At 41.0% G+C, this 26079-nt stretch overlaps 2 protein-coding genes across 3 annotated transcripts in view; one reads left to right on the forward strand and one right to left on the reverse strand.

The window, feature by feature from the left end:
* Nucleotides 1-8580, forward strand: part of rabgef1l (RAB guanine nucleotide exchange factor (GEF) 1, like) — a 14398-nt gene extending 5818 nt beyond the window's left edge. For both annotated transcript variants that reach the window (XM_079824385.1, XM_079824384.1), the window contains exons 4-9: nt 3025-3185; nt 3327-3408; nt 3523-3655; nt 3740-3831; nt 5454-5710; nt 7520-8580. In XM_079824385.1, the coding sequence (XP_079680511.1) occupies nt 3025-3185; nt 3327-3408; nt 3523-3655; nt 3740-3831; nt 5454-5710; nt 7520-7864 (1070 nt within the window). In that variant the 3' untranslated portion in view covers nt 7865-8580. The remainder of the gene's footprint in view (nt 1-3024; nt 3186-3326; nt 3409-3522; nt 3656-3739; nt 3832-5453; nt 5711-7519) is intronic.
* Nucleotides 8581-14239: 5659 nt separating this feature from the next.
* otol1b (otolin 1b) lies at nt 14240-25887 on the reverse strand. The gene is made up of 5 exons (XM_079824383.1): nt 25400-25887; nt 16605-17011; nt 16407-16496; nt 16254-16325; nt 14240-16179 (listed from the first exon to the last, which is right to left on the reverse strand). The coding sequence occupies exons 2-5, from the start codon at nt 17002-17004 to the stop codon at nt 15296-15298; spliced, it is 1446 nt and encodes a 481-aa protein (XP_079680509.1). The 5' UTR covers nt 17005-17011; nt 25400-25887; the 3' UTR covers nt 14240-15295.
* Nucleotides 25888-26079: the final 192 nt, after the last annotated feature.

Here is a 26079-nt window from a genome sequence, read left to right on the forward strand (position 1 = left end):
GAAGCTCCCGTTCCACCACATCCCAAAGATGCTCTATTGGGTTGAGATCTGGAGACTGTGGGGGCCATTTTAGTCCAGTGAACTCATTGTCATGTTCAAGAAACCAATTTGAAATGATTGGAGCTTTGTGACGGTGCATTATCCTGCTGGAAGTAGCCATCAGAGGATGGGGACATGGTGCTCATAAAGGGATGGACATGGGCAGAAACGCGTGAAAATCCCAGTAACTGAGCAGATTGTGAAATACTCAGACCGGCCCGTCTGGCACCAACAACCATGCCACACTCAAAATTGCTTAAATCCCCTTTCTTTCCCATTCCGACATTCAGTGTGGAGTTCAGGAGATTGTCGGGGCCTCATTTATAAAACTTTGCGTAGGATTTGCGTCAGAAGTGGCGTACGGATGAAACATAGGACGTGCGTACGCACAGAAATATTCGGATTTATAAAACCGTGCGCACGCACATCCTACGCAGTTTTCCCTTAATAAATCACAATCAATTCTAAATGTAGCGTAGCTTTTGCGGCTTCATGTCACGCCCATAGTTGCCCATAAATAGTCCGCGAAACGCCCCCAAGTTAATATTCATCGATTGCGAAATCATGGCAAACACATTTGCCACATTTGAAATAAAAAAACGTAACCTCACTCAATGTGAAGTAGAAGTTATCGTTGGCGAGGTGGAAAAGATGAGAAAAATGTTGTTTTGGAGGGCACAGTGCCAAAAAGGCACTTGAGTGGCAAAAGGTTGCAGACGCCGTAAATGCTGTAGCCTCACAACCTCGGACCGTGGCCGAAATAAAAAAAAAATGGTCGGACATCAAAGTCGAGGCAAAAAAGCGTCTAGCGCACCATCGCCTGAGTGTGTCCTCGTTTGCCAGCAAGTCTTCTTGCTGTCTGAAGATGCGTTCACTCCGACTCCTTCCATTTGCCACATCTTCTAAAGGCCCATTTATACTTCTGCGTCGAGTGTACGCCGTAGTGTACGCCGTAGGCTATGCGCGTAGCCGACGCCGTCGTGAGCATTTATACTTCTGCGCTGTTGTCTGCGTCAATGTGCAATTCCACATGCAGACACTAGCAGGCAGTGTCCTCGGGCATGTTGGTGTAATCAAGAGAACAGCCGAAGAAGAAGCAGCTTGATGTGTAGAATCTGTACATTCATGTCGGAATATCAGCAGCAGTGAGAGAGCGGCTTTTCTTGCAGCTTGAGTTGTTGTATCTAATACAAATTAAGCATCTCTAGTTGATTAGTAAAGTTAAATAAGGCGATCTGGCGCTGGAATGCATTTGTGAAACTATGCGGAGCTCGTGGCCGCTGTTTTCAGCAGCGGTGGCTCAGCAAGCGATTGTTGTTGCGGAGACTTCATTCACGAAATATACCCGAATGTGTCCCTGTTCTTGATATACAATTACTGATTAACATCTTTGGTTTTAATGAGAAAATAAATAAACTATATTCAGCGGATCTATGTATTTATTTACTACCATAAAGAATCGCTGGACTGCAAAATAGTGTGTTATAGCAGACGTAAGGAACTATCATCCAATTTCTGGACACACACACACACACACACTCCTATCGCAGATTTTTTATTTATTTATTGACCTGAGGGAAGGGTTCTGGCAGACCAATCACAGCGCTTGCGGTCCGCGTAGAATTGACGCGTTGTTACATTTTTGGAGAGGTGCGCGTCAGGCTACGGCGTAGGGTACGGCGTATCCAACGCGTCTATGCGTAGGGTACGCCGTACCCTCTGCGTGCACTCGACGCAGAAGTATAAATTGGCCTTAAGAGCGCACAATATCAGCCATTGTGCGTCATTGTTATGCATTGTGATGGGGCATTTTATTTCCATCCATTTAATTGCATCTGACAAGCTACAGATGTCGGTTAATCTACGTGGAAATGGGAAATAGGCTATAGTTCAGTGCAAATGGAAAGTCTTGCAGCTTTCTGAATGGTTGAGACATACGTTATTTTATCAAAAATAAAACAAACTAAAGGCATTTGCATGAATACCATGATTCCGTAGCTGATGAAGAAATGTTTACTGAAAACAACTTTCCCCAGTGGACAAGGAATACATCAATCTATCTATTTATCTATATATCTCCCTAATTATCTATCTGTCTTCCTATTTGAATCTATATCTGCTCCGCCAGACGGACACATTGACGAGAATATCAGTTTTGCAACTTATTTCGTTCTGTTTACCACATTAGCCTATTTATGAGGATGAATTGCATAACATGCCAATATTATTGCAGAACATATTTCACTTTTCTTTTTGCAAATATGTGTTAATTTGCATTTCTGTTGTAAATTTCGTTTGATTTTGTTTGTTTTACACTGCAGATCGATCGAACGGGTGTTTGTGTGCGCTGTTAATTGTAAGACTTGCTTTGTGAAGTCTTCATGTTATTTATGAGAGGCAGTGTTGCCATTTCTTTTACACAAGGGTCTACAGTTTCACACACTTTCACGTGTTTCTTCATCTGCCGACGGTGTCGCCATTTCTCATTTCACCCGTTTTTGTGCGTACGCCTGGGTCAGAGCTTGCGTGAAGGACCGCACATTTTCCCGTCAAGTTTGCTTTTTATAAATACCAATTATTGCGTAGAGAGCGGCGTACGCCTTCTTTTGTGCGTACGCAACGTTTATAAATGAGGCCCCAGGAGATTGTCTTGACCAGGACCACACCCCTAAATGCATTGAAGACACTGCCATGTGATTGGTTGATTAGATAATTGCATTAATGAGAAATTGTTCCTAATAATCCTTTAGGTGAGTGTATGTTAAATCTACATAGAGGTTTGGACATGCGTGTCTAGGTTGGAAAAGTGTGTAATGTTCAGGAAAAGGAGAATTTCAGATCCTCCAGACGGGTCCAGTGGTGTTGTTTGATAGGAGAGTTTCCCTCCCTCTCTGACCCCTGAAGGTCGCGGTGTAGTTAACACACATCAGGGAAGCTTTAGCATGACACACTGCAGAATCACACTAACTCCCGTGTCCCTGACAGAGGCTGGATCGGCCCAGAGCTCGTCCCTCAGCCGGCAGCCCAGCTCAGACTCAGAGCTCGTCACACAGGCCTTCATCGACTTCCTCAAGCCCTTCCAGCGGCCCGGGTACGACATCTTCAAGCAGAGCCACGCCTTCGCCGAGACGGTCACACGCAAAAAGGTTAAACCCCCCCGTCTATGCGGATCCCGTTCAGCTGCTGTGCTGGTTTAAGGTTTTCATTGACCTGTGTGTGTGTGCGTGTGTGCGTGTGTGCGTGTGTGCGTGTGTGCGTGTGTGTGTGTGTGTGTGTGTGTTTTCTAGGTTGTGGTTTGTGACGATCTCTCAGACTCTGTGCAGGATTTCTACCAAAACATGTCTGAATACCTGCAGACCAACTTTAAAGGTGCAAAATCTCAAACTTGCCTATTGTTTTTCCCACATGCCTCCCCGCCCCTGCTCCACATGCTTCTGTCTGACGGCTGTGTGTTCATGTGTGTGTGACGGCTGTGTGTGTCAGACTCTCCAGATGTGATGGAGACGGTGATGGAGGAGGTGGAGCGATATGTGATGGGCCGCCTGTATGAGCAGCTCTTCTGCCCCGAGCACACAGACGATGAGAAGAAGGACCTGGTCGTCCGCAAGAGGGTCAGGTGAGCTGGAAGCATCCGAGAGGTTGAAATGTGAAGGGTAGTGGCAGTGTAACAGTGTGTGTGTGTGTGTGTGTGTGTGTTCAGGGCTTTGCACTGGGTGTCCATTGAGATGCTGTGTGTCCCAGTGGATGAGCAGATCCCTAAAGTATCAGACAGCGTGGAGAGAGCCATAACAGGTACAGACACACACACACATGCTTCATTACACACACAATTCAGTTTGGCAGTGTTGTAGTCAAGACCACCTAAACCGAGAGCAAGACCAGACCAGCACTCCTTAAATTCATCTGAGATCCAGATCGACTGTCTGAGAAATGACTTGTATTTAATGAATGAACACACTATAGCGCTGTTACCAATCAAATCACTGACAGTAAAACTCACGGCACAGAAGCTGCATCTGAATTGGTACAATTACACCTGCATAAATAATGTCCAGATTAATTTAACATTAAAACATTAACATTATTGAACAGTGACAGAATCCTTTATTCAACCGGTTTGTTCAAAGCAGCTGATTCATTTAATAACCAAACATTGCTGAATTAGCAAAGGCACAGTTTAAAATGTCATTTTAATATTAACTTCTTATTTACTGAACGTTTGTATAAATCAATATCATTAGCAATTACGCTTATATTCATGAAAACAGCTCTCTTGCTCTTGTGATATGGTTTAATTATATAAAACTAAATCTCAGAATTTTAGTGGGCATTTATATTAATTTTGGGCATTTTTGAGGCGATGCTGCATTGATTTTGAACCTGGCAGCACAGCAACACAAGAAATCACATTACACAGAAGTTCAAATCACATGAATGATGTTAAATCAGACAATGCAGCGCTGATTTAGTGATATCCCAGCAGTTCTTGACTGGCCTTGAGATAAAATCCAGAGTCTGAAACCAAGACAAGAGCGAGGAGAAATGCATTCGAGACCGAGACAAGACCAAGACCTTCAAAAACTGGTCTTAAGACCATATATTATATCTGTCACACAGACAGCGGAACGAAACCGCTCTACTAGCTCAGAACAGGTTTAGCCGATCTCGATCACGCGACGCCGTTACTACACAGCGCTGGTGTGGAGACCAGGAGAGACATTGAGCCCCGAGCGAACAAGTTCAAGAAGGCTTTGCACTCCACAAATCACCAGTGACTTTACTGCAGTACCGCTAACTGTAGCCATGGGATCGTGGCAGAAATGTTTTTACTTTATTCATCTCTGGGTTCAACCTTATGAGTGAAACTCAAGCCCTTTTCAGGAGCTTCACACTTTCTCCAGCACTTCAGATCTCTAAATATTATCAGGTTTAATGTTATCTGTAATGTGATGATTTGTAAAACTACAAGTTTAAAGGTGGCACGTTTATTTAAAGAAGACGTGAAATGCCCACTATAACCAGTAGATGGCAGCAGAGGAGCACTTATTGACTTATTAGCCGTTTACACTCCTTAATATCTGGACAAAAGTAGGAAGTCACAAAGTCTCCTGAAAAACAAGCACTTGTCTTCAGATTGTGACTGAATTACCCAGAAAGCAAGAGCAGAGCTGCTTTAATAATCAGTGTGACACTAGAGAAGATCAACGGCACATTTAATAACAGCAGAAGGTTTACAGTTTCCCTTTTAAATGAGGTTTATGCACATTACTGTTGTTAATAAATGTTCATTTGATCTGCATATCAATCCAAGCTCAGTGCTAGTATCAGTAACTGCAGAACGGGAGTAAATGACCAAATCCGGTGCATCTGTAGCTCTGTCTAATGTCCAGTGGTGAATGTTGTTTCCTGAATAGACCTGATCGACCTGGACTCTAAGAAGGTTCCCAAGGAGAAGCTGGCGTGCGTCACCAGGTGTAGTAAACACATCCTGACTGCCATCCAGGGCAGTAAGAAAGCTGCCGCCTCAGCTGACGACTTCCTGCCCGCTCTCGTCTACATCGTGCTGAAGGCCAATCCGCCCCGCCTGCACTCCAACATCCAGTACATCACCCGCTTCTGCAACCCCAGCCGCCTCATGAGTGGAGAGGACGGCTATTACTTCACCAACCTGGTAAGAGTTCGTCCACCTCAGGCTGGGGTTGGCTTAGATCAGGGCTGTCCAAACCTTTTTTAAAGGGGCCAGATTCGATGTTGTGGACATACCCGGGGGCCCGTCCCTTTTCTATTTTATATATATATATAAATTTATATATATATAAATTTAAATATTATTACTGAGTTAGAACTCTATTTTTATTTAAATTTAATAAGTGCTCTATTTAGGTAAAACCACACTGCAAAAATTGCTTTTCTTACTTGTCTTTTTTCCAGTCCAAATATCAAAAAATTCTTAAATCAAGATGCTTTTACTAAGGAAAATTACATATTTTTTCTTGATTCCTGGGGGAAAAAATAAAAAAGAATTGAATTTTTGCTTGAAACAAACTAAATTATCTGCCAATGGATTAGAAAAATAATCTTGTTTCTGTTTGGGACACAATAAACAAGATTCCAAACAGAAACATTCTTTTTCTTACCCCATTGGCAGATATATTTGCTTTTTTTAACCAAAAACTCACTTCAATTTCATTTTATTTTCCAGAAAACAAGAAAAAAAATATAATGTCATTTAACTGATCTCGTAAATGCATCTTGATTTAAGAATTTTTAGATATATTTAGACTAGAAACAAGACACAAATACTAAATGACGGCATTTTTTGCAGTGCACACAGGGCAAAAAGTAAAATATATATAAATATATACATGTTAGGGCTGTGAAAAGATGAATCGCGATTAATCGCATCCAAAGTAAAAGTTTGTGTTTACATTATATATGTGTGTGTACTCTGTTAATTATTATTTATATATATAAATACACACACAAGCATGTATATATTTAAGAAAAAAAATTATATTTTTATATATATGAAACATTTATATTTATATATATATATTATAGATTATATAAATGTATATACAGTATATACATGCAAATATTTCTTAAATATATACATGAATGTGTGTGTATTTATATATATAAATAATAATTAACAGAGTACACACACATATATTATGTAAACACAAACTTTTATTTTGGATGCGATTAATCGCGATTCATCTTTTGACAGCCCTAATATATATATATATATATATTTCTATATCTAGAGTGGCTTTACGGTATTTAGTCTATAAACATATAAATACAAATGCACAAAACTGACATTTTATGACAAAAATAATCTGCAATTTGGCCTTTATTACTCATTTAATACATGTCTACATTACAAATGAAATAAAATGAGATATTAACCCACATTTCTAACAAATGACCACGGTTAGTGTTACCACAGTAAACCCCTGTTGGTGAATTGTTTGAAAAGTATTTTAACTGAATCAGCTCAGCTGATTTGCACGTTAGTGTTGTTGATTAAGTCAATGCTGTTTAACTGGATTTAAACTAAATCAAATCTCAGAGAGATGTGCAGCTCGTACCGGAGACCTCTACGCCGAACTCGAACGCTTCTCATTGGCTGTTTAGTGGTCATGTGATCGAGACACTCAGCAGGTAAACACATTTGTTCAGAGTCAGAGCTCGCGAGTTAGCGCTGTTTCGTTCGGATTTGGGCGCTGTTTCCCTGGCCTAAAGTCTAGTACTGCCCCCTTGCGTTGACATCGTGAAACTGCACGGCTTGTAAATTATCCCTGGCGGGCCACATATAATATATTTTAATGGACGCGCTGCGGGCCGTTTGAAATTGATCCCCGGGCCGGACTTTGGACACCCCTGGTCAGATTCATGATTCACAGGAGTGTGGAGTAAAGCCCTAGCTCTAGGCTGTGTTTGTGCTCCACCCATGATCATGTGTGTCCTGTTTCAGTGCTGTGCGGTGGCCTTCATCGAGAAGCTGGACGCGCAGTCGCTGAACCTGAGCCAGGAGGACTTCGAGCTCCACATGTCTGGCGGGGCTTCGTCCGGCCACAGCTCCCAGAACGGCTCCAGAGCTCCGGTGAGCAGCACGGCCGGCCCTCCAGCGGCTCCACAGGAGGCTCCAGCTCTGGAAGCAGACCTCATCGAATGGAAGGAGGGCCAGGAACTCTCTGTGCTGGGCATTCTGGAAGCAGCTCCTGCACGGACACTCACCCCTGCCACCTTCACCATCGACTCGGACAACATCGGCGGAGACAGCCTGCCTCCTCCGCTACAGCCGCAGAAGTTCAGCTAGCTCCATCTGACCCGATGCTTCCGGATCATGTTCACATCGCACTCCAAAGGATGCTCTTTTTAAGTATAGTTTTATGACCATTACGATTCTTTTGTGTCATTGTGGAAAGAAAGTACTACTTGACATTATGAAGTATTTATACATCAGGGTGGGTTTTGCTGTGCTGCGTTTGATTTGTGTAAATATAAGTGTAAAAACATGAGAATGAGAGTACATTTATAACTGCTTTGAAAATAATGTTACAATGCCAAAATAAGTTTGATTTATATTTGTTGTGGGAATGATCCGCGGTTCACTCAGATATAGATCTATAGATGAGTTTAGACAGGTGGCGGTATGACAATACATAACTTATTAGTGTGCGTGGTTTATTTCAGGCCATTATTATTGCCATTACTGAGCTGAGATGAACCCCACAGGCACCAGATTCAGCACTGTACTTCTAAACACATATTTATTTTCTGTATATTTAACTTTCTAGAAATGCCGTTACAGAATGCAGAAAACAGAGTTTTATGATTTCCAGAGTTATTTTAAAGCGCTTTTTTGACCCTTTGTTCGATGATATATATGGCTTATGCATGCAAAGCTTCACTTCTGCTGTGGTGTGTAGTGTCCCGTTAAGGACAGATTGTAAGTTATCTAAATGATCCAGGTATGGAGACAGAAATATGCTATTTAAAGATGATAAATAAACCGAGCTACTGATGGAACAGAAAGCACTGGTGTGTGGTTTGATCACTGGAAACACTCGATCCTCACTCAGTAAAGCAGGTGTCTCACTGTGATCTGGAATCTGATTGGCTGAGAGCCGTGTGATATTCTCCCACTTCACCGTTTGGATCACTCCGCTTGCAGCATTTCTCCCAGAGAGGGTCATGGCGGACGAGCAAACCTCCATCAGTTCATCAATACTGCTGCTGTTGTGTCACGGAACGAGTGTTACGGTGAGAATGTAGTTCTTTAGACTCGTATATAAACACAGCACATGTTTTACAGTGTGTTTAGACGGTTTCTCAGATGAAGAACAGCTCATCGTGGGAATCTGCGGTCTAAACATGAGCTGTAATTCATTCAGGGTGTAACACAATCTTTGGTCTTATTCATCTATTACTTGTTCCGGAGCAAATAGATTTGGATAAGGGCGTAGTTTCATTACTTTTATACTTTTGTAATGGCTAATATTACTTATTTAAATACTATTGATCAATAAGTCATATTTTCTGTAAATAACATGGCATGTTTTGTATTGAGAAAGGGTCCGTTTGTGATTGTGATTTCGACTTCAGTGAATGGTACATTATTACACCATTAGATGGCAGCAAAGACCGTCTTTATGAGTGAGTTAGGACAGCAGCCAAGATTTGGATATCAAGTTTGCCATATTTAATTATTATAAAATTTGGATTTCATACATTCATTTCTTATTCCAACAAAATCCTGTCATCCAGCCGTCTCAACTGATCATTTTCTGTTCTCGGTTTCCTTCGTTGCTTTCGTGTCTTTTCTTTTTTCACTGGTGTTAGTGACCCCAGACAAGCATCGCCACATTGTTTTTTTAATATTCGCTATTGCTTCAATGCAAATGACAAGCTCGCCGTTATTTGCTGCGTAATGTAGCACGCCAGATATGCTGTATTTAAAGGGTTAGTTCACCCAAAAATGTAAATTCTGTCATTAATGACTGAGCCTCATGTGGTTGGACACCCGTCAGACCTCCGTTCATCTTCAGACACAAATGAAGATATTTTAGTGTAAATCTGATGCTCTGAAAGGCCTCCATTGGCTCAACTTTACACTCTCAAGACCCTTAAAAGACACTAAAGACGTCGCTACAAAGTCCATCTCACTACAGTGGTTCTACAATAACTTATATAGTGATGACGATTTCAAAACACGGCATCATGAAGCTTCGAAGCGTTATGAATCAGTGAGTCGAATCATGATTCGGATCGCGTGTCAAACCACCAAACTGCTGAATCGACTCACTGATTCATAACGCTCCAAACTGCTGAATCGACTCACTGATTCATAACGCTCCAAACCGCTGAATCGACTCACTGATTCATAACGCTCCAAACTGCTGAATCGACTCACTGATTCATAACGCTCCAAACCGCTGAATCGACTCACTGATTCATAACGCTCCAAACTGCTGAATCGACTCACTGATTCATAACGCTCCAAACTGCTGAATCGACTCACTGATTCATAACACTCCAAACTGCTGAATCGACTCACTGATTCATAACGCTCCAAACCGCTGAATCGACTCACTGATTCATAACGCTCCAAACTGCTGAATCGACTCACTGATTCATAACGCTTCGAAGCTTCATGATGCCGTGTTTTGAAATCGTCATCACTACAGAAGTCGTTATTTAGGGTTTATTTGCGCACAAAAACTATTCTCGTCTTCATAAAGTTATTGTAGAGCCGCTGTAGTGAGATGGACTTTGTAACTTTAGTCTTTAGTGTCTTTTAAGGGTCTTGAGAGTGAACCGTGCATTGAGCCAATGGAGGCCTTTCAGAGCATCAGATTTAAACTAAAATATCTTCATTTGTGTCTGAAGATGAACGGAGGTCTGACAGGTGTCCAACCACATGAGGCTCAGTCATTAATGACACAATTTTCATTTTTGGGTGAACTAACCCTTTAATATACCACAATGATTCACAGGTTGAGTAAGATTTGGCTTGCCCAGCAGAGTGAGTGAACATAAGTAAATTCACTAGTGATTGGACCGTGTTACCCACAGCTGATTTTACCCACATTTGGTTAATTTCAAACCCTGGGTGTGTGACGCGGGTTCTCTTAGGCTGTTTGAAGACCAGATGTGCTGCTGCGTTCTGGACAGGATTGGATTGGTCTGACTTTCCTGATGTTTTAAAGAGCAAACGTGCAGGACCGGGCCATGCGTGGAAAGGCATAAATGTCTGAAAGGCAGGCAGAGATAGGGTTATCAGGACGAAATGAGATCTAGATCTGTGTATATCTGCACATCAGTGCTAGGAGAAGCCATGTGCCGTTATGATTGCTCCCAGTGGAGTATAAGAGCGGGCCGAACACTGAACCTTGAGGCACCTCTGATTGTCTGACGTTTGGCAGGTAGGCTGATGTAAAAGTCATTCTAGGACACTATTCTTACATTTTGTTTGTGTAGAAAGTAGAAATATAAATAAATGTTGTTTTGTATAACAGGTTTGTTACTCCACATTATTTTAGTTTCATTTATAGTTACCTTGAACATGCGTACATTTTAATACATGTAACTTTATTTGTTGAGCTAATTATTTCCCAGTTTTTTTTCTGTATCTTTACTTTTATCTGTATTGTAAAAAGCACTATATCAATACTTTGACTTTACAGGCAGGCACAATGTTGCAAGGTAAGACAAGGCACACATGTTGTATTTCTATTTCACTTTTACACTGGGAAGTATTTCTCATTCATTTGCTCCATATGGAGTCCATAGAGACTAGATCTGAGATGACATTAAAGACATTATAATTTGAAGCAAATATTTGAGAATCATAAAAATTTAACATGCTATTAAGTCTATAAAAGAAGCTACAGAAAAAATAACCATGTGTCTACAGACACGTATACACGTGGAACAGTAGTAATTTACATTTTTGGGTGAACTAACCCTTTAAAAGGACATCTTTGTACCTTTTTTTTTTTACTACAAAAAGGTTCATAGTAGTACTTTAAGGTACGTATTTGTACTCTAATACTCATTTATATACTTTAATATGGACCTTTTTGGAGTAGAGGTATAGGTATACTAAAGGTATAAAGATGTCCTTTTAAAGGGATAGTTCACCCAAATAATGTAAATTCTGTCATTAATTCCTCTCCCTCATGTCAAACCCGTAAGACTTGATGAAATCTGAGAACTGACCCCTCCATAGACAGCAATGTAATGAACACTTTCAAGGTCCAGAAAGGCAGGAAAGACATGGTTAAAATAGTCCATGTGACTCCAGTGGCTCAACCTTAATGTTATGAAGCCATGAGAATACTTTAGTGCGCAAAAACAAACACAAATAATGACTTTATTCAACAATCTCTTCTAGCCTGTGTCAGTCTCCTACACCAGGGGTGTCCAAACTCGGTCCTGGAGGGCCACTGTCCTGCAGAGTTTAGCTCTTACTTGCCTCAACACCTGTCTGGAAGTTTCTAGTATGCCTAATAAGACATTGATTAGCTGGTTCAGGTGTGTTTAATTGGGGTTGGAGCTAAACTTTGCCGGACAGTGGCCCTCCAGGAGCAGGATTGGACACCCCTGTCCTACACTGTTGGCCAGCTCCTGTGTCAGTATCACACATGTGTCATGCTCACATGATCAGCATCGGCCAATGGTGAGCCGGCGTTCTGCCGTACACTCTTAAAAATTTGGGTTTAAAATGGACTAACCCAGCAATTGGGTTGTTTTAACCCAGCGATTGGGTTAAATGTTTGCTTAAAACAACCCAATTGCTGGGTTAAAACAACCCAATTGCTGGGTTAGTCCATTTTCAACCCAACTTGGGTTATTTTTAACCCAGCATTTTTTTTAGAGTGTATCTCTGATGTAACTGAAGGGCTGTACTGTTTACTACGTCAACAGTGCAGAAGACAGACACAGACATGACGAAATTATTGAATAAAGTCGTTATTTTTGTTTGTTTTACAGTTTTACTAAAGTATTCCCGTGGCTTCATAACATTAAGGCTGAACCACTGGAGTCCAATGGACTATTTTAACCATGTCTTTACTGCCTTTCTTACGGAGCCCCGCACATGACATGCAGGAAAAAACTAGTACAATTTATAAATCGAGGGAACAAATGAGTAAATCGTGTGGACGATTTTGCAAATCGAGGGAACGAAATAGTAAATTGTGCGCTTTTTTTTGTGCGGGGCTCCGTACTTTATGAACCTTGAATGTGTTCATTAAACAGCTGTCTATGGAGGGTCAGAAACCTCTCGGATTTCATCAGAAATATCTTCATTTGTGTCAGAAGATGAACGAAGGTCTTACGAGTTTGACATGAGGGAGAGGAATTAATGACAGAATTTACATTTTTGGTGAACTATCCCTTTAAAGGTACTGCCCCAGTGACAAGCTGTTTGACACCCTTTTCTCTGTGCGTCTAAACTTACAAAGGCATTACAAGTATCTGAAGAGTCCCTCTATCAAACGTGACATTCAGGTGTTCTCACAGGAGGATTTGAGAACCACCAGGGGTGCTTCTCAATATTTCCTCGCTCATGTGTCCTCCATCCTATGACCCAGAAACCGATGGAGCTCAGCCATCTTGTAGGATTTCTCAGCTCTCTCATTAATCAGTGTGCCTGATGACCCAGGATGTTCCTAGAGATTGAATATATGGTGTTATCTTTTAGGCTCTATTACTTTAAATTCTTATAATGAAGTGATATAGTTCATCCCCAAATAAAAAGGTAATCTTTTGCTTGCCCTCATGTTGTTCCAAACATCTGATTGACTTCATTTATTCCCTCAAACACAAAAAGCAAAACATTTTGGCATACTATGAAAGTATATGAAAGAATCTGTCTAGCTCCAAGAATATCCCTAAAACAGACAGAATCAGTTTTGGGGGAACCGTTTCTTTACTTAGGTTTCTAATGAAATCGTGTGAGATCACAAGTGGTGCACACACAGCTTCTTACCTTTGAATTACCTCACAGTTTTCCCAGTTCATGAGGGCGAGGCCTTTCTTTACACAGACTATATTTCTTATGCGTTTATTGAACATGCTAAAAGCTGAATCCCTTTGTTATGCTGGCCTTTTGTCTTCCAGGAGGATGGGTGCTCTTGCAGATACCAGCCGCACCTTCAGTAAGAAAATACACACTCATACTACACAATCAGTCTTGTCGCAACAGAGGCTCACTTTCAGGATGGGTCTGAGATTCAGTGCTTGGAAATATTACTTCGATTTCTCATTTGTTTTTACATAATTCATTACACAAAATGCCTCAATGTGTCAAATGTTTTAAGTGGAACACTCCCCAGTTGGTGAGGCAGGTCACTGTTGGGAAGTATGTAACACCCAGCTACATGTAAACGGGAAAGGAAATCAACACTTGGCTCGTCCTCCAACACATACACTGCACCATGGGAAGGGAAACGTGTTAGGAAACAGGATGCTGAGCCATGCCAAAACTCTAGAGAGTTGCCTTGCTTTGCATTAATATCTCATTAGGCTTTGGAACAGGACTTAAAATGAGAACATGTCACAAGAATCAAACTTCATTTCTGCTTTTGTGTTCAGAAAACCGTAATTCATGGAAGCCTTCGAGAACAATAACTTTCGGATAGGGATGCATTCTGAATTGAAAGAGAAGTGAAGTCTTAACCAAAGTGATATTCCTTGCTTGATTTTATTATTAAGTGCTCAGAAACCCAACAACCCAAAGCCTACATTGTGATTTAAGTTTCACACAATATATTACATATGATTTGATGTAACAGTTTATGTTAATTTTGGTGACCGTAAGAGTAATGAACTGTTTAAAGAACGACGCCTCTTTTGAAAATGTTGAGTGGAATAATCAATATGCCCTGTCTTAGAGGCTTGTTGATGTGTAACTCATTAAAAAGAAGCTGAAATGGCATGTGATGTGCCAGATCACTCTGTCTTTTAGTTGTCAGAATGCCTGATCTCTGATCTGTAACAAAGACTGTACCACAAGACAAAATAATTGTATAAGAAGACTAATTATTAGTTCATTTTAAGATATACCGAATGTCCAAAACAGTCTGTAAAGAGATGCACAGCACACAAACTGTGCATCGTATAGCCGCGTTTCCACCGCAGGAACTTTCCTCAGGAACGAGGGACTTTGGGCCTAAAGGGTCTAAATGAAGTTCCCCCCCAGAAAGTCCCTGCTCGCGAGGTAGTACTTTTTCAAAGTTCAGGAACTTTCAGGGGTGGGACTTGGGCGCTGAACATGCTGATTGAGCTCACGCAGCATTTGATTGGTTTGCTATTCAAATCAACAATGGAGTTTAAATACGACCAGTGGACCGACGACGAGGTTCAGGCTTTATTAAGATTATATGAAGGACGAAATCCAGCGGAAACTGGGAAGTCGCATGCAGTCACAGGACTAATTTGCCTAATCTTCAGAGTACTTTAGACCGCGATGGAAATGCAGTGAGCAACAGGTCTGGGGGGAAAAAGCTCCTGGGACAAATTGTTCCGGGTAATTTCGGTGGAAACGCGGCTTATGACAATTTGGTGGATTAGCCCATCTGCCGTGGTTAACACAATGCGATTCAATAGTGTTGGCTGATGCTCATTTAAACATTACACTTCTTTCTCTCTATGATAACAACACTAAATCTAATTCCTCCCATGTCCATATCATGAAAAGTTCAGTTCAAGATCTAGCCCTGGTTTATTCATGGCAAGGGCGTTAGTCTGGGTAGAGCAAGAACCCAGAGAAGGTGCTGTCGTCCTCGCTGCTGGAGTAGACACCATTCCAGTCTCTCAGCGTCTCTACCCACACCTGGTCTCCGACATCCAGCTTCAGGATCACTAGATTGGATGCCTGGTCAATGTCTTGGCCTTGTAGAGTGTCCCTCGAGCGTACCTTACGCACTCCGTTCACCACCAAAGAAGCGCGGAGTGGCTTGTTTCTCACCGTGATCTGGTAGGAGAACACATAAACTCCTGAGTAGGTGCAGTTGAATTTGCTTGTGACAATGTCATAATGGTTTTCTCCATTGTAGAAGATCTTGTCGAAGCGAACTGGAAATCCCGAAGGAGGAAAAGACTTGCTGGGATACAGGCCGACGCTGAAAGCAGAACGTACTCGCGATTCACTTTGACCCATAGCACCCTTCATTCCCTGTAGGCCTCGGTCTCCACGTTTCCCTTGGGGGCCACGGTCACCCTTTATTCCCCTTAGACCTCTTATACCTTTGGTCCCTGGTGGTCCACGTGCTCCTGGCTCACCCTTTGCTCCAGGAATTCCTGCCTCCCCGCGTTCTCCGGCGCTCCCTGGAGTTCCATGCATGCCGTGTTGCCCAGATGGACCAGGGTCTCCACGCACACCTGGTGGTCCAGGGTCACCTGGCTCACCTTTCTGACCCCTGTCACCAAGTAAACCGCACTCTCCTCTATCACCTTTTTCACCCTTTTCACCAGTCATGCCTTGGGGTCCAGGTGGTCCATCTTTGCCTGGATCTCCCTGATCACCCTTTGACACATTCAGATTTGGATCTCCTTTTTCCCCTTTGGAGCCTTTGAATCCTGGCAGGCCAGCTGCACCCTTCTCCCCTTTAATACCCATCTCACCTGTTGAGCAAAAATATTGATTTCTTATTTTGCATTTATATTTCCAGCGGAACCTAATGGATGATTATGTTCACCTTTCATTCCTGCCTTTCCCTGGTTGCCTAGAGATCCCGTGAGTCCTATGTTTCCTTGATCACCTTTCTCTCCTGTTGGATTACAATGGGAAATCTCAAACCTGCAATATTATATCTGATGACTGCATGAGGACTGCATAATCAAGTACTTACCTTTATCCCCTTTAGATCCTGAATGGCCCTTTGGCCCTATTGGACCTGGTAGACCTTTGGGTCCAGGTGCTCCCTTTTCCCCAGGTGTGCCTACAACACACCATTAAACAAAATTACAAAACCCCCACCACCACATATATAATAAACCAAACACTATTTGGTGAAATAAGTGCACAGGGATGACTTGACTTGGCTGACCTGGCAGTCCTGTGTCTCCTTTGAACCCTTGCGGGCCTTTCTCTGGAGGGCAGCACTCACAGAAGTTGAAGTAGCATTCGTTATAGTCTAGCGTGTAGTTGTCTTTCACGGCAGTGGGAGATACAGTGGTGTCTGTAGGGTAGTCTATGTAGCTGTCGGCAGGAACTGTTGTGCTCTCTGTGATGTGTGCTGGGAAGCGCTCTCTTGTTTTGGTGTATTCCACTATCCGTGCTGTGACTGTAGGCTTGCCTGCATATACAGTAGTTTGGACCACCTCTCTAGGGGGTTTCTTGGTGTACTGGTACTTTGGCCTCTGAGTGGGCTTGATTGTGTCACACAAGGGCATAAAGGTCAGTGCGATGACAATTAAGAAGAAAGTGTGTACGCAGAACATCCCCATTTTCTGTCTGTGGAGAAAGAAGAGGAAAGTGAATGATCACAGAATCATATGTTGGACCAAACATAAACTTGTAATTTGTTAAAAATTCTTTATAAAAGTGATGAAAGAAAGCACATGTGGTTGGTTAATTTCAATCACCATTAGATTACATGCTAAACAAGTAATTCAGGGATATTAATGAAACAACAATATTGACAAGAAAGAGAGAAAGCAACTTCAGTGCTCTTCACAACATAACTTTAAATCAAATCATATCATTGATCAAGCCCAATTCAGATATGGCAACACGGCCCTATCATACACCCGACGGCAGGCACGACGCAAGTGTGTTCTGCTAGTTTCAGCTCGAGGCAGTTCTCATGTTCACATCCAGCTCCTCGTTGTTTATCAAATGCAATGGCGCATTTGTTCCCCCATGGGCGTCTGGTCTGAACACCAGCTGTGATCAGGAGCATTGTTGGAGCGTTGCTATTGGAGGAACTGAAAACCACTGACCATTGACCAACACACACCTGCTCTAAAGTCAATAGTACAGTATTTGTGTGTTATTTAAAGGGTGTGTTTGTGATATGAGCCTATAGGAGGAGCACAACACACACACTCTGATTACTACACACACAGGGACGTGCAGCAGCACACACACGTTTAAATATTAAAAATGAAAGGATACAATGTAAAAGACTTATTGCGTACATAAAGATAAAATGCCTACATGTCATAATGGATAGTCATTTCATGTATAAGAACGACCTGTTTGCAGTAATGACGAATGACATTGGCTACTTATTTAACCAATCATGGCAATACACATGTATTTAAACTGACTCGTGTCTATATTCATGGTGAGAGCACAACTGGCTTTTAAAGGGAAAGGGAGATGAGACTCTGATTGGTTTATTGCATGTTACGCCCAAAACACACCCATGACTCATTAAGAGACGAGGAACGACCATTTTGGACCATGACCATTTTTCCCATCGTTAAACTAGCAAAAGGGGTTTCGGACCTGCCCTAAGAGCTCCTGCACCGTGAGCTTCAGAACATGAGCTCAGATCAGTAAAATAGGGCTCTAAGACTCAAGTGATGCGCAAGAACCAATGAGGTTTAATGTTACTGGCCGATCACTCAATTTGATTTGGACTCCGTGAGTTTGTCAATATTTTGATTTGCTTTGAGAGAAGTTATTAAACTTCACTTTGTTCATCATATAGAGTTATTGCTTCAGAAGACTGGAGAGGTTTAGATTCCTTACGCTATACCTTTATCCTAATTTTGACTTTCACTGCATGAACAAAAGCTTTAACGTTTTTCACATTTCTTCTTTTGAATTCCACAGAAGAGTGATACAAGTTTGGATCGACATGAGCCTGAGCCTTTTATTTTTGGGTGAACGATCACTTTAACAAGTCATCTGAAAACAGCATTATTATTATTATTAATGCTTTAGTTCATTAGTTTATTAATAGAGGTTATTATCAGAGCCGATCCTCCCTATACGCAAACTATGCATGTTGTGTAGGGCCTCTGAACCACCAGGGGTCGCCCTTGCTCATCACTACATAAAATAAACATGACGGTAATTTACCATAATGTGAATATTTCTTAATGACATGCAAATATATGTGCGTTGTCTACTGCTCTTTATTTTTTATTGCCTTTTTATGGTATCACATATTTTAGTAATCATCATAAAGTATTTGAAAGCTTACGAACTCAACATTCATCCTATGGAAACCGTTTTGAAAATGGACACTGCGTTAGCATGGAAATGGATCTTCTACAATGGCTCCTCCCCTAGTGGGCGGTGTCAAGTTTCATATTACCATTTTTTTAAACTACTTTATAATTAAAATTAATCTTGACAAAACACATATCACCGGAAAGGTCTGAGTCTCAAGGTTCCATATTTGGTGACTGTTTTGTGATAGAAGTGATATTTGGACAGAAATGTATTAATTTATAACAGGAAATGCATTAAAATGATCAATGTAATGTGTGACACCCGGTGGATGTTTTTGGTACAGCGCCTCAACAAAATCTCATGGGAACTTCAATTTCTGTGATATCAACTTCAAATTTGGAACACAACTTGTGTAGACACATGGCTTTGATTTTAGAGTAAAACTTATTTAGTAAAATATATATTTTATATCAAATGTATATATATTTAGTACAGTACATTCTATTTACAGTAAATTTAAACTTCCATAACTTTTTTACACTTTAATTTTTTGATGTGCTTTCAATATAATAATCTGCCGAGTGTCTTCTTTAAAACTAGACCAAACTTAGGTCTATATTCCAGAGCATTCTTGAATTACAGCCATTTAAGTTTGCATAGTGCATTTTCATGTCAAGGGAGGTTCGGAGGCCTGTGGAAATATTTTTAATACTGATTTTTATTTATTCATAACTGTTTCGCACTCTGACATCATGCCGTGTGGCAGATAATAACATGCGTCTTGACATGGCTATGGCTGCAAAACAAAAAACGATCCTTCTAGAAAATAATAAAAGTCCCAAGAATGAAGAAAGTATGTAACATTGAATTTCTTGTTTAGTCTTGACAAAGCAATACATTCATAAGCAGTTCGTAAACCCATAACTCTAGTCCACTGTGTTGGGTTAAAATTTTTATTAAAACTATTTGGGTTTGTCCATATTTGACCCACATTTGGGTTGAAACCATGCCTTTTTTATTCATCATGCTGTAATTGGTTAGTAAAGCGCACATTTAGAAAGCCCATTTGGCCGCGTTATAGTGTTTCTGACAGATAGATGACGTCATCAAAAAGCATTTATTTAGCTGTCAACGAAAATTTGATTTTAATTTGAACGTGTTTTAACGGGTTTCCGTTTACATATGTTTTTCATAACTTGCAATTAGTTTTCTTGATGTTTTAATTCCATTAGCCTATAGAAAACGGGCAGTGCACCTTCATACTGAAAGCCTTTGTAGTTATTCCTTAACTTTATGATGACAATATGTTTTTTGTTTTTTTTATAATTCCCTGATAGGGTCTCAGAAGTGTGGGATTGGTGCTGGCTATTATTAAGAGTTAGTTTAAATGAAATTATTAATATGAAACAATTAATTTATTAATCTGTGTTATCTGAAATCACTTTCACACAACACAAAAACACAGTTACTTAAGACCAGTGAGTTTGTCTCATGAAATACACAACGTGAACATATTTAAAAGCATCTGCTAAATTAATACATGTGAATGTGTTGCACTATAATTCATCGTCTTTGTTGCGCTCACAATTCAGGCCCGCTGAGAGTACCTAGAATATCAAAATCCACACAGGGGGGGTAGATCCTTTTACTCTCTGGCTCTGGAATAGCCTTTCTAGCATTGTTGGAGACGTACGCTCTCAGTTTATGGTTGTCAATACCGCTCCAGGAGAGCCCTAACCCTAATCAAACACACCTCAAGGAGTTCAGGGTTAATATCATTAAACCCAGTGTTGAGCAGCTGGCCATGAGCAGAGAGTAAAAGTGTGAGATCTATAAGAGTATCTATCTGTGGCCATGTTTCTGTATGTGTCTAGTGTGTGGTGCTTTTGTGACATAGAATACTGGACCCTCATGAATCAAGCCTTCTGACCAATAGAAAACAAGGACCGAAAAAAACACTAGTCTTTCAGCTGGACGGCTGGACTCGGGGGCAGCGTGACACATGATCCAGGCAGAATTTCTCTGGCACTAATGGATGGACAGGAGCCAAGCACACAGCTTTCATAGACTTATACCAAACACCTCATCAAACCTGCTGCTCGGATCAGAACTGGTCTTCGTAACAGAATAGTTTGTGTCTATTACAGGTGATGTTTGACTCTAGATTTGTGCAGCATTCACCGAGTCCAGAACCTGCCAGCTGAATATAACAGACTCAGTCAGGAAATCAGAGTCTCATTCCAATCTGTTTGGTGTCAATCCAAAAAAGCTTTTGTCCAAAAGAGCAGCGATAATCTCAGGAGCTCACTTCAGCATCAACTGTTTTCTGATGGGAAATGGCTTATCCATTCAAGCTGCTTCTGAGGTAAAATGAAGGCTACTGGCACCCAGCGACCATGACAAGCTTAGTTCTGTGTGTGTGTGTTAGGGGTCATTCACAGATACGGCTTTTTAAGACTTATGTCTTAAAAATGAGGCTCTCACGCAAGATGCCTCAGTCTACTGGACTGTTACATAGAAATACGATTAGCACGGTGGAGCACAAAAACACGTTGTGTGTGAACTGACCCTGAGTTGTGCGATGGTTAAATGGGACGAATTTTCATGGGTGAATCACTTTTTGTTGCCAATGTGTGAACAGTCGTAACGAAACTTTAAAAAACGAGACTTCCCCAAATTCCTAGGTTGTCTATGAAAGACAATGTGAAGGACTTGGGCCGTTTTTGCCAGGTAAATCAAAAGGATGTGACGTTATACACCCCCCTGAGAGCCTCTCTTCAGCTCAATGACACATGAAATCAATGCTTATACAATGTTCAGGATGGCGTTGAAAGAGCCGTTCTGTGCTGTAATGTCAATGCAAAGAAAAGGGAATCATTCACACTATAGTCTCACTCTACAGTCTCAAATATACTTCATAATCAAACTATCATTACACCGGACGCGTATGATGCAACAAAAGACAATTTAACCCATTATAATCAGTGACATGACATGAGCGACAAATCTCCGACCGCAAACTGATGTCTTGTTCTATCTGTGACATACTGACACAAAGGACAAATGCGGTGAATCTCAGACCCGGAGCAAACATTCCCACATCCCTGTGATCGGGAGCTTTCTCAACCGCTGTTTATTGTGTTAGTGAGAGGAAAGCGTGCAGCACATATTCACAGACAGTGTTGGGGTAAGTTACTTTGAAAAGTAATGCATTACAATATTGCGTTACTCCCTTAAAAAGTAACTAATTGAGTTACTTAGTTACTTTTTAAGAAAAGTAATGCATTACAATATTGCGTTACTCCCTTAAAAAGTAACTAATTGAGTTACTTAGTTACTTTTTAAGAAAAGTAATGCATCACAATATTGTGTTACTCCCTTAAAAAAGTAACTAATTGAGTTACTTAGTTACTTTTTAAGAAAAGTAATGCATTACAATATTGCGTTACTCCCTTAAAAAGTAAGTAACTAATTGAGTTACTTAGTTACTTTTTTAGGAAAAGTAATGCGTTACATTACTTTTACGTTACTGTTTCTCACCTGGACTGGGCTTGTTTTGTTTTTTAAAACAAAAAAGTTCTATTTTTGTGCAAATGTAAAGACCTCTTCTTATCACAGTTGAAATAATACGCCTCAGGCTGAGGTAGAACTGTAGAGGGCCATTCTGGATAACGGAAGAATAGGACGCAGGAGAAAACAAGTTACCAATAAAATCTAGTAATATCTGCTCATGGTTTAAATTAATCATCAAAGGTCAGCAGCAGGACATTGGTCAATAAAGGTAGATTAAATGCATAAAAATATTTGTTTTATTTAACATTTAATTATTGGAGGTTTGCATAGGATTCGGATTTTGTATTTGACTGATTTTATTCATTTTGAGGAGGACTGAATCTTTATCATGCACGTGAGATGAATAAATGCTCACATTTAGTCTAGAACTACAATAACCATCATAACGGCATCATACTTTTTGAAAAAGTAACTCAGATATTTTTGTTTGTTGTGTTACTTTACTACGTTCCCCCCAACACTGTTCACATGTTCATCTAAACGTTGCTCTCAGGAGCGCGGATGGCGTCGGGATGCTCGTTAACAGTATTTCGCTGCAACAACTTATTTTTACTTCTAACCAAAGAACGGAAAAACCTTGAATCATGTTCAGTCTTGTGTGTTATGTGAGCGCGAGCAGGAAGTGTTCACTAAACGGCCACCGGTGGAGCTGATAACAAGGGTTTCTGAATTCTACAGCCTCTTTAGATACAGTGGTCCCACAAAGTATATGGACATTTAAAAACAATTCTGGATGTTTTTTTTTTAATTATTTTATATCAAAATATCACTGCTAGCCCTTGTGCCCTTCAGTTTAGTTTTTTTTATAATTTTGTCTGTGTTTAATGCCAACTGCATACATTTTGGCACAGGTGTGTGTTTGTATTGGAATTGTATTATTTCACGACCATTTCCTTTAATAAATATAATTTGCACTAGTAACACAAACTAGTTCCTCTCAGGACGTTTTGGACAAATATGTCCCCATTGAAACCCAATAAAACCCATTAATTAAAAAGCCATTTAACTATAAAATGATGCAATCTTTGTTAACAGGCTTTCATTCTGTTGGCAAGGCTTCAACATTTAAATGTGTACTATTTTTTACCATTATGGTGGCATTTTCTCAGGTTTGGTCAATAAAGCAAATACTCGCTTTATTCCAATTATGCAATTATGCGGCTATAACTGTGTGTGGATGTGTGTGTTACTATGGATGTCAGAGTATGGTGTGTATGTGTGTGTGTGTGTGTTGGTAATATTGGAGAGTGAAAAAACTCTGGCATCCATGGGGAAAAGTTTCCCAAACACACTCTCACTGAAAGCTCAATTCTTGAGATATCAACATCAAAGTTGGAACACAGCTTGTTTAGATTCATGCCTTTGATTTTCTAGCAGTTTTAGAGTTCAGCATGTTTCATAAAATATATATTTTGTATAAAATAATGTGTCTTTTTAAAGCTTTTTTCTTCAGCAATGAGGCTAAACTTAAGTCTACGTAGTTTTTGACATGGGATTTGTTGTCCTCTATGGACCTATGTGTAACTTTTTTGAATTGACGCACTAGGGCTGGTGTCGTTTATTGTAAAGAAAGAAAGCAAAAACCCGTCCGTGTAGTTCTGGAGCTGCTGTACGCCTCTGTGATGCTGTAAAAAGGCCTTTTAGCATCTCTAATGTTTCCGACTGGAGCACAGGCTATAGACTGAGGTATGCACAGCCCAGCGGGGCAAGGGGCCGATACCCATCTGAAACACGAGAGGAAGGGCTGCTTCAGGAGGGTAATACTCCACCCTGACCTGCTGGTGTCACTCCACCATTCAACACAAACCCAACCACAGTGCTCACTTTACCCCGACCCATGCAAAGAGAGGCTCTGCTGAACACAGCCCCCCTCCCCATCCCTGAGAAGCCTTATGGGAGCGAGGCAGGGTAAACCATAGGACACGGAGCCCATATCGAATACAACCCCAGAGCCCCTGGTGCACCGCTCCACAATCAAGAGCAGCAGAGCGGCCAGGGAGAGATGCTTTTGAGTTCAAATGATCCTTAGATCCAGAGGTTTAAAATTGCAAACCAAGAGACGGACATTCCTGTTATCAAGGCATCATGTCATGTGTGTAAAGCATGTTTGCTCCTGTCTAAGTGGCTCTGAAGGAGTGTCACCTGAGCCGGAGCTCAGTAACGCTGTGGAGGCTCTGATGCTAAGCCTTTAATGGAGATCACTGTGACCTTGTCAGCAATACAGAGGCTTTTGGACTATTCACCTGCTCCGCTTTTTTCTCTTCAAATTCCCAAGACAGACTGGAAGACTTTTCGATTCACAGGGTTAGATACAAAAAAAAGCATGAGGAAACGAACAAAAGAGCACAAAAAGAAAGATTGAACAAAACATGGATACATATTCTCTAGTCCTGTGATGAATTAGTTAAACAAAAAAAGATATATATATTTAATGTAGTCTATCAATAAACATGTGACCCACAAAACCAGTCATACGGGTCAATTTCTTTGAAGATGTATCCATCATCAAAGCTGATGGGTTATTAGGACAATATTTGAGCCTTCAAATGTTGACATGTGACCCTGGAGCACAAAACCAGTCAGAAAGGTCAATTTTCTGAAATTGAGACTTATTCATCATGTGAAATCTTCCATTGATGAGTGGTTTGTTAGGACAATATTTGTCTGAGACGCAACTATAACTGAAGATCTGGAATCTGAGGCTGCAAAAAACATATTGAGACGTTTTGTCCAGATAAAGTCCTTAGCAATGCATTTTACTAATAATAATACATGTATGATATATTTACAGTTGTAAATTTACTAAATATCTTCCTGGAACATGATCTTAATATCCTAATGATTTTTGGCATAAAAGAAAAATGGATAATTATGAGCCACACAATGTTTTGATGCATTGGTGTTGAGCTCCAGGGTCACATATCAAATCATAAAAGCAATAATCATCCACCCAATATAAAGAATGTCCTGGTTATAAACACATGATAAAAATACATGCATGTTAAACACGACAGAAACTCAAACTCAAAGAGAGTTCATAAATGCAGTGATCTATAACCCCCATGATCAGAGAAGCATTAGTATTTGGCTCTACAGCGGCCCTGAGGCCGAGCGGAGCTGGACTGAATGAAAGGCATTTACCGGACGGCAGGTTTGTCTCGTGTCCCGTGGCTTCGGCCGCTTCCTCCCGATTGAGCTCAACACACTGCAGACTGAAGCGGATCTGTGTGTCTCACACACACACACACACACACACACAGGTCCTGGAGCAGGGGGTGTGTACTACGGTTCTGGCCCAGTGCTTCGCGGTCGCACTCACCCAGACTGAACCTGAACAAAGTGCCGGGCAGTGGTGTTACCAGAACTGACCCAGAAACCTGACCCAGGCCCCAGAACACTGTGGCTCTATTCACCTGCGCTGCGTCCCGTTCCCTCGCGCTTCCTCCCTCGCTCGGCCTGCTTCATTCACTCTCATGACAGACATTTAATCCAGTGTGTGGGGGAATAACAGCTTTGTGTCCTTTCCCTCTGAGCTGTGAGGAAATGATATTTTCACACCGCAGGCTCTGCTCCTGTGTGTTTCTGCAGCGTTATAAACCTGCGCTCATGGCCTTCTTCTTTATTTAATCTCTGATCTCTGAGTCTCTGATCTCATTTGAGTAGAGTAAACTAAAGTAGCAGCTGTCGCTCAATAAATCAATCACACACATATACAACCCCAAATCAGAAAAAGTTGGGACAGTATGGAAAACGCAAAAAAAAAAAAAAAGAAGTGATTTCTATATTTACTATGACTTGTATTTCATTGCAGACAATATGAA

This window comes from Gobio gobio (genome assembly GCF_949357685.1).
Source record: "Gobio gobio genome assembly, chromosome: 8".
Lineage (NCBI taxonomy): Eukaryota > Metazoa > Chordata > Actinopteri > Cypriniformes > Gobionidae > Gobio > Gobio gobio.

Coding starts and splice junctions, on each gene's coding strand:
- otol1b (XM_079824383.1), bottom strand. CDS start 17,004: ATGGGGATGTTCTGCGTACACACTTTCTTCTTAATTGTCATCGCACTG. Junction 16,326..16,406: donor AGGATCTAAAGGGGATAAAG/GTAAGTACTTGA, acceptor GTAATCCAACAG/GAGAGAAAGGTGATCAAGGA. Junction 16,180..16,253: donor GGGAAAGGCAGGAATGAAAG/GTGAACATAATC, acceptor TTTGCTCAACAG/GTGAGATGGGTATTAAAGGG.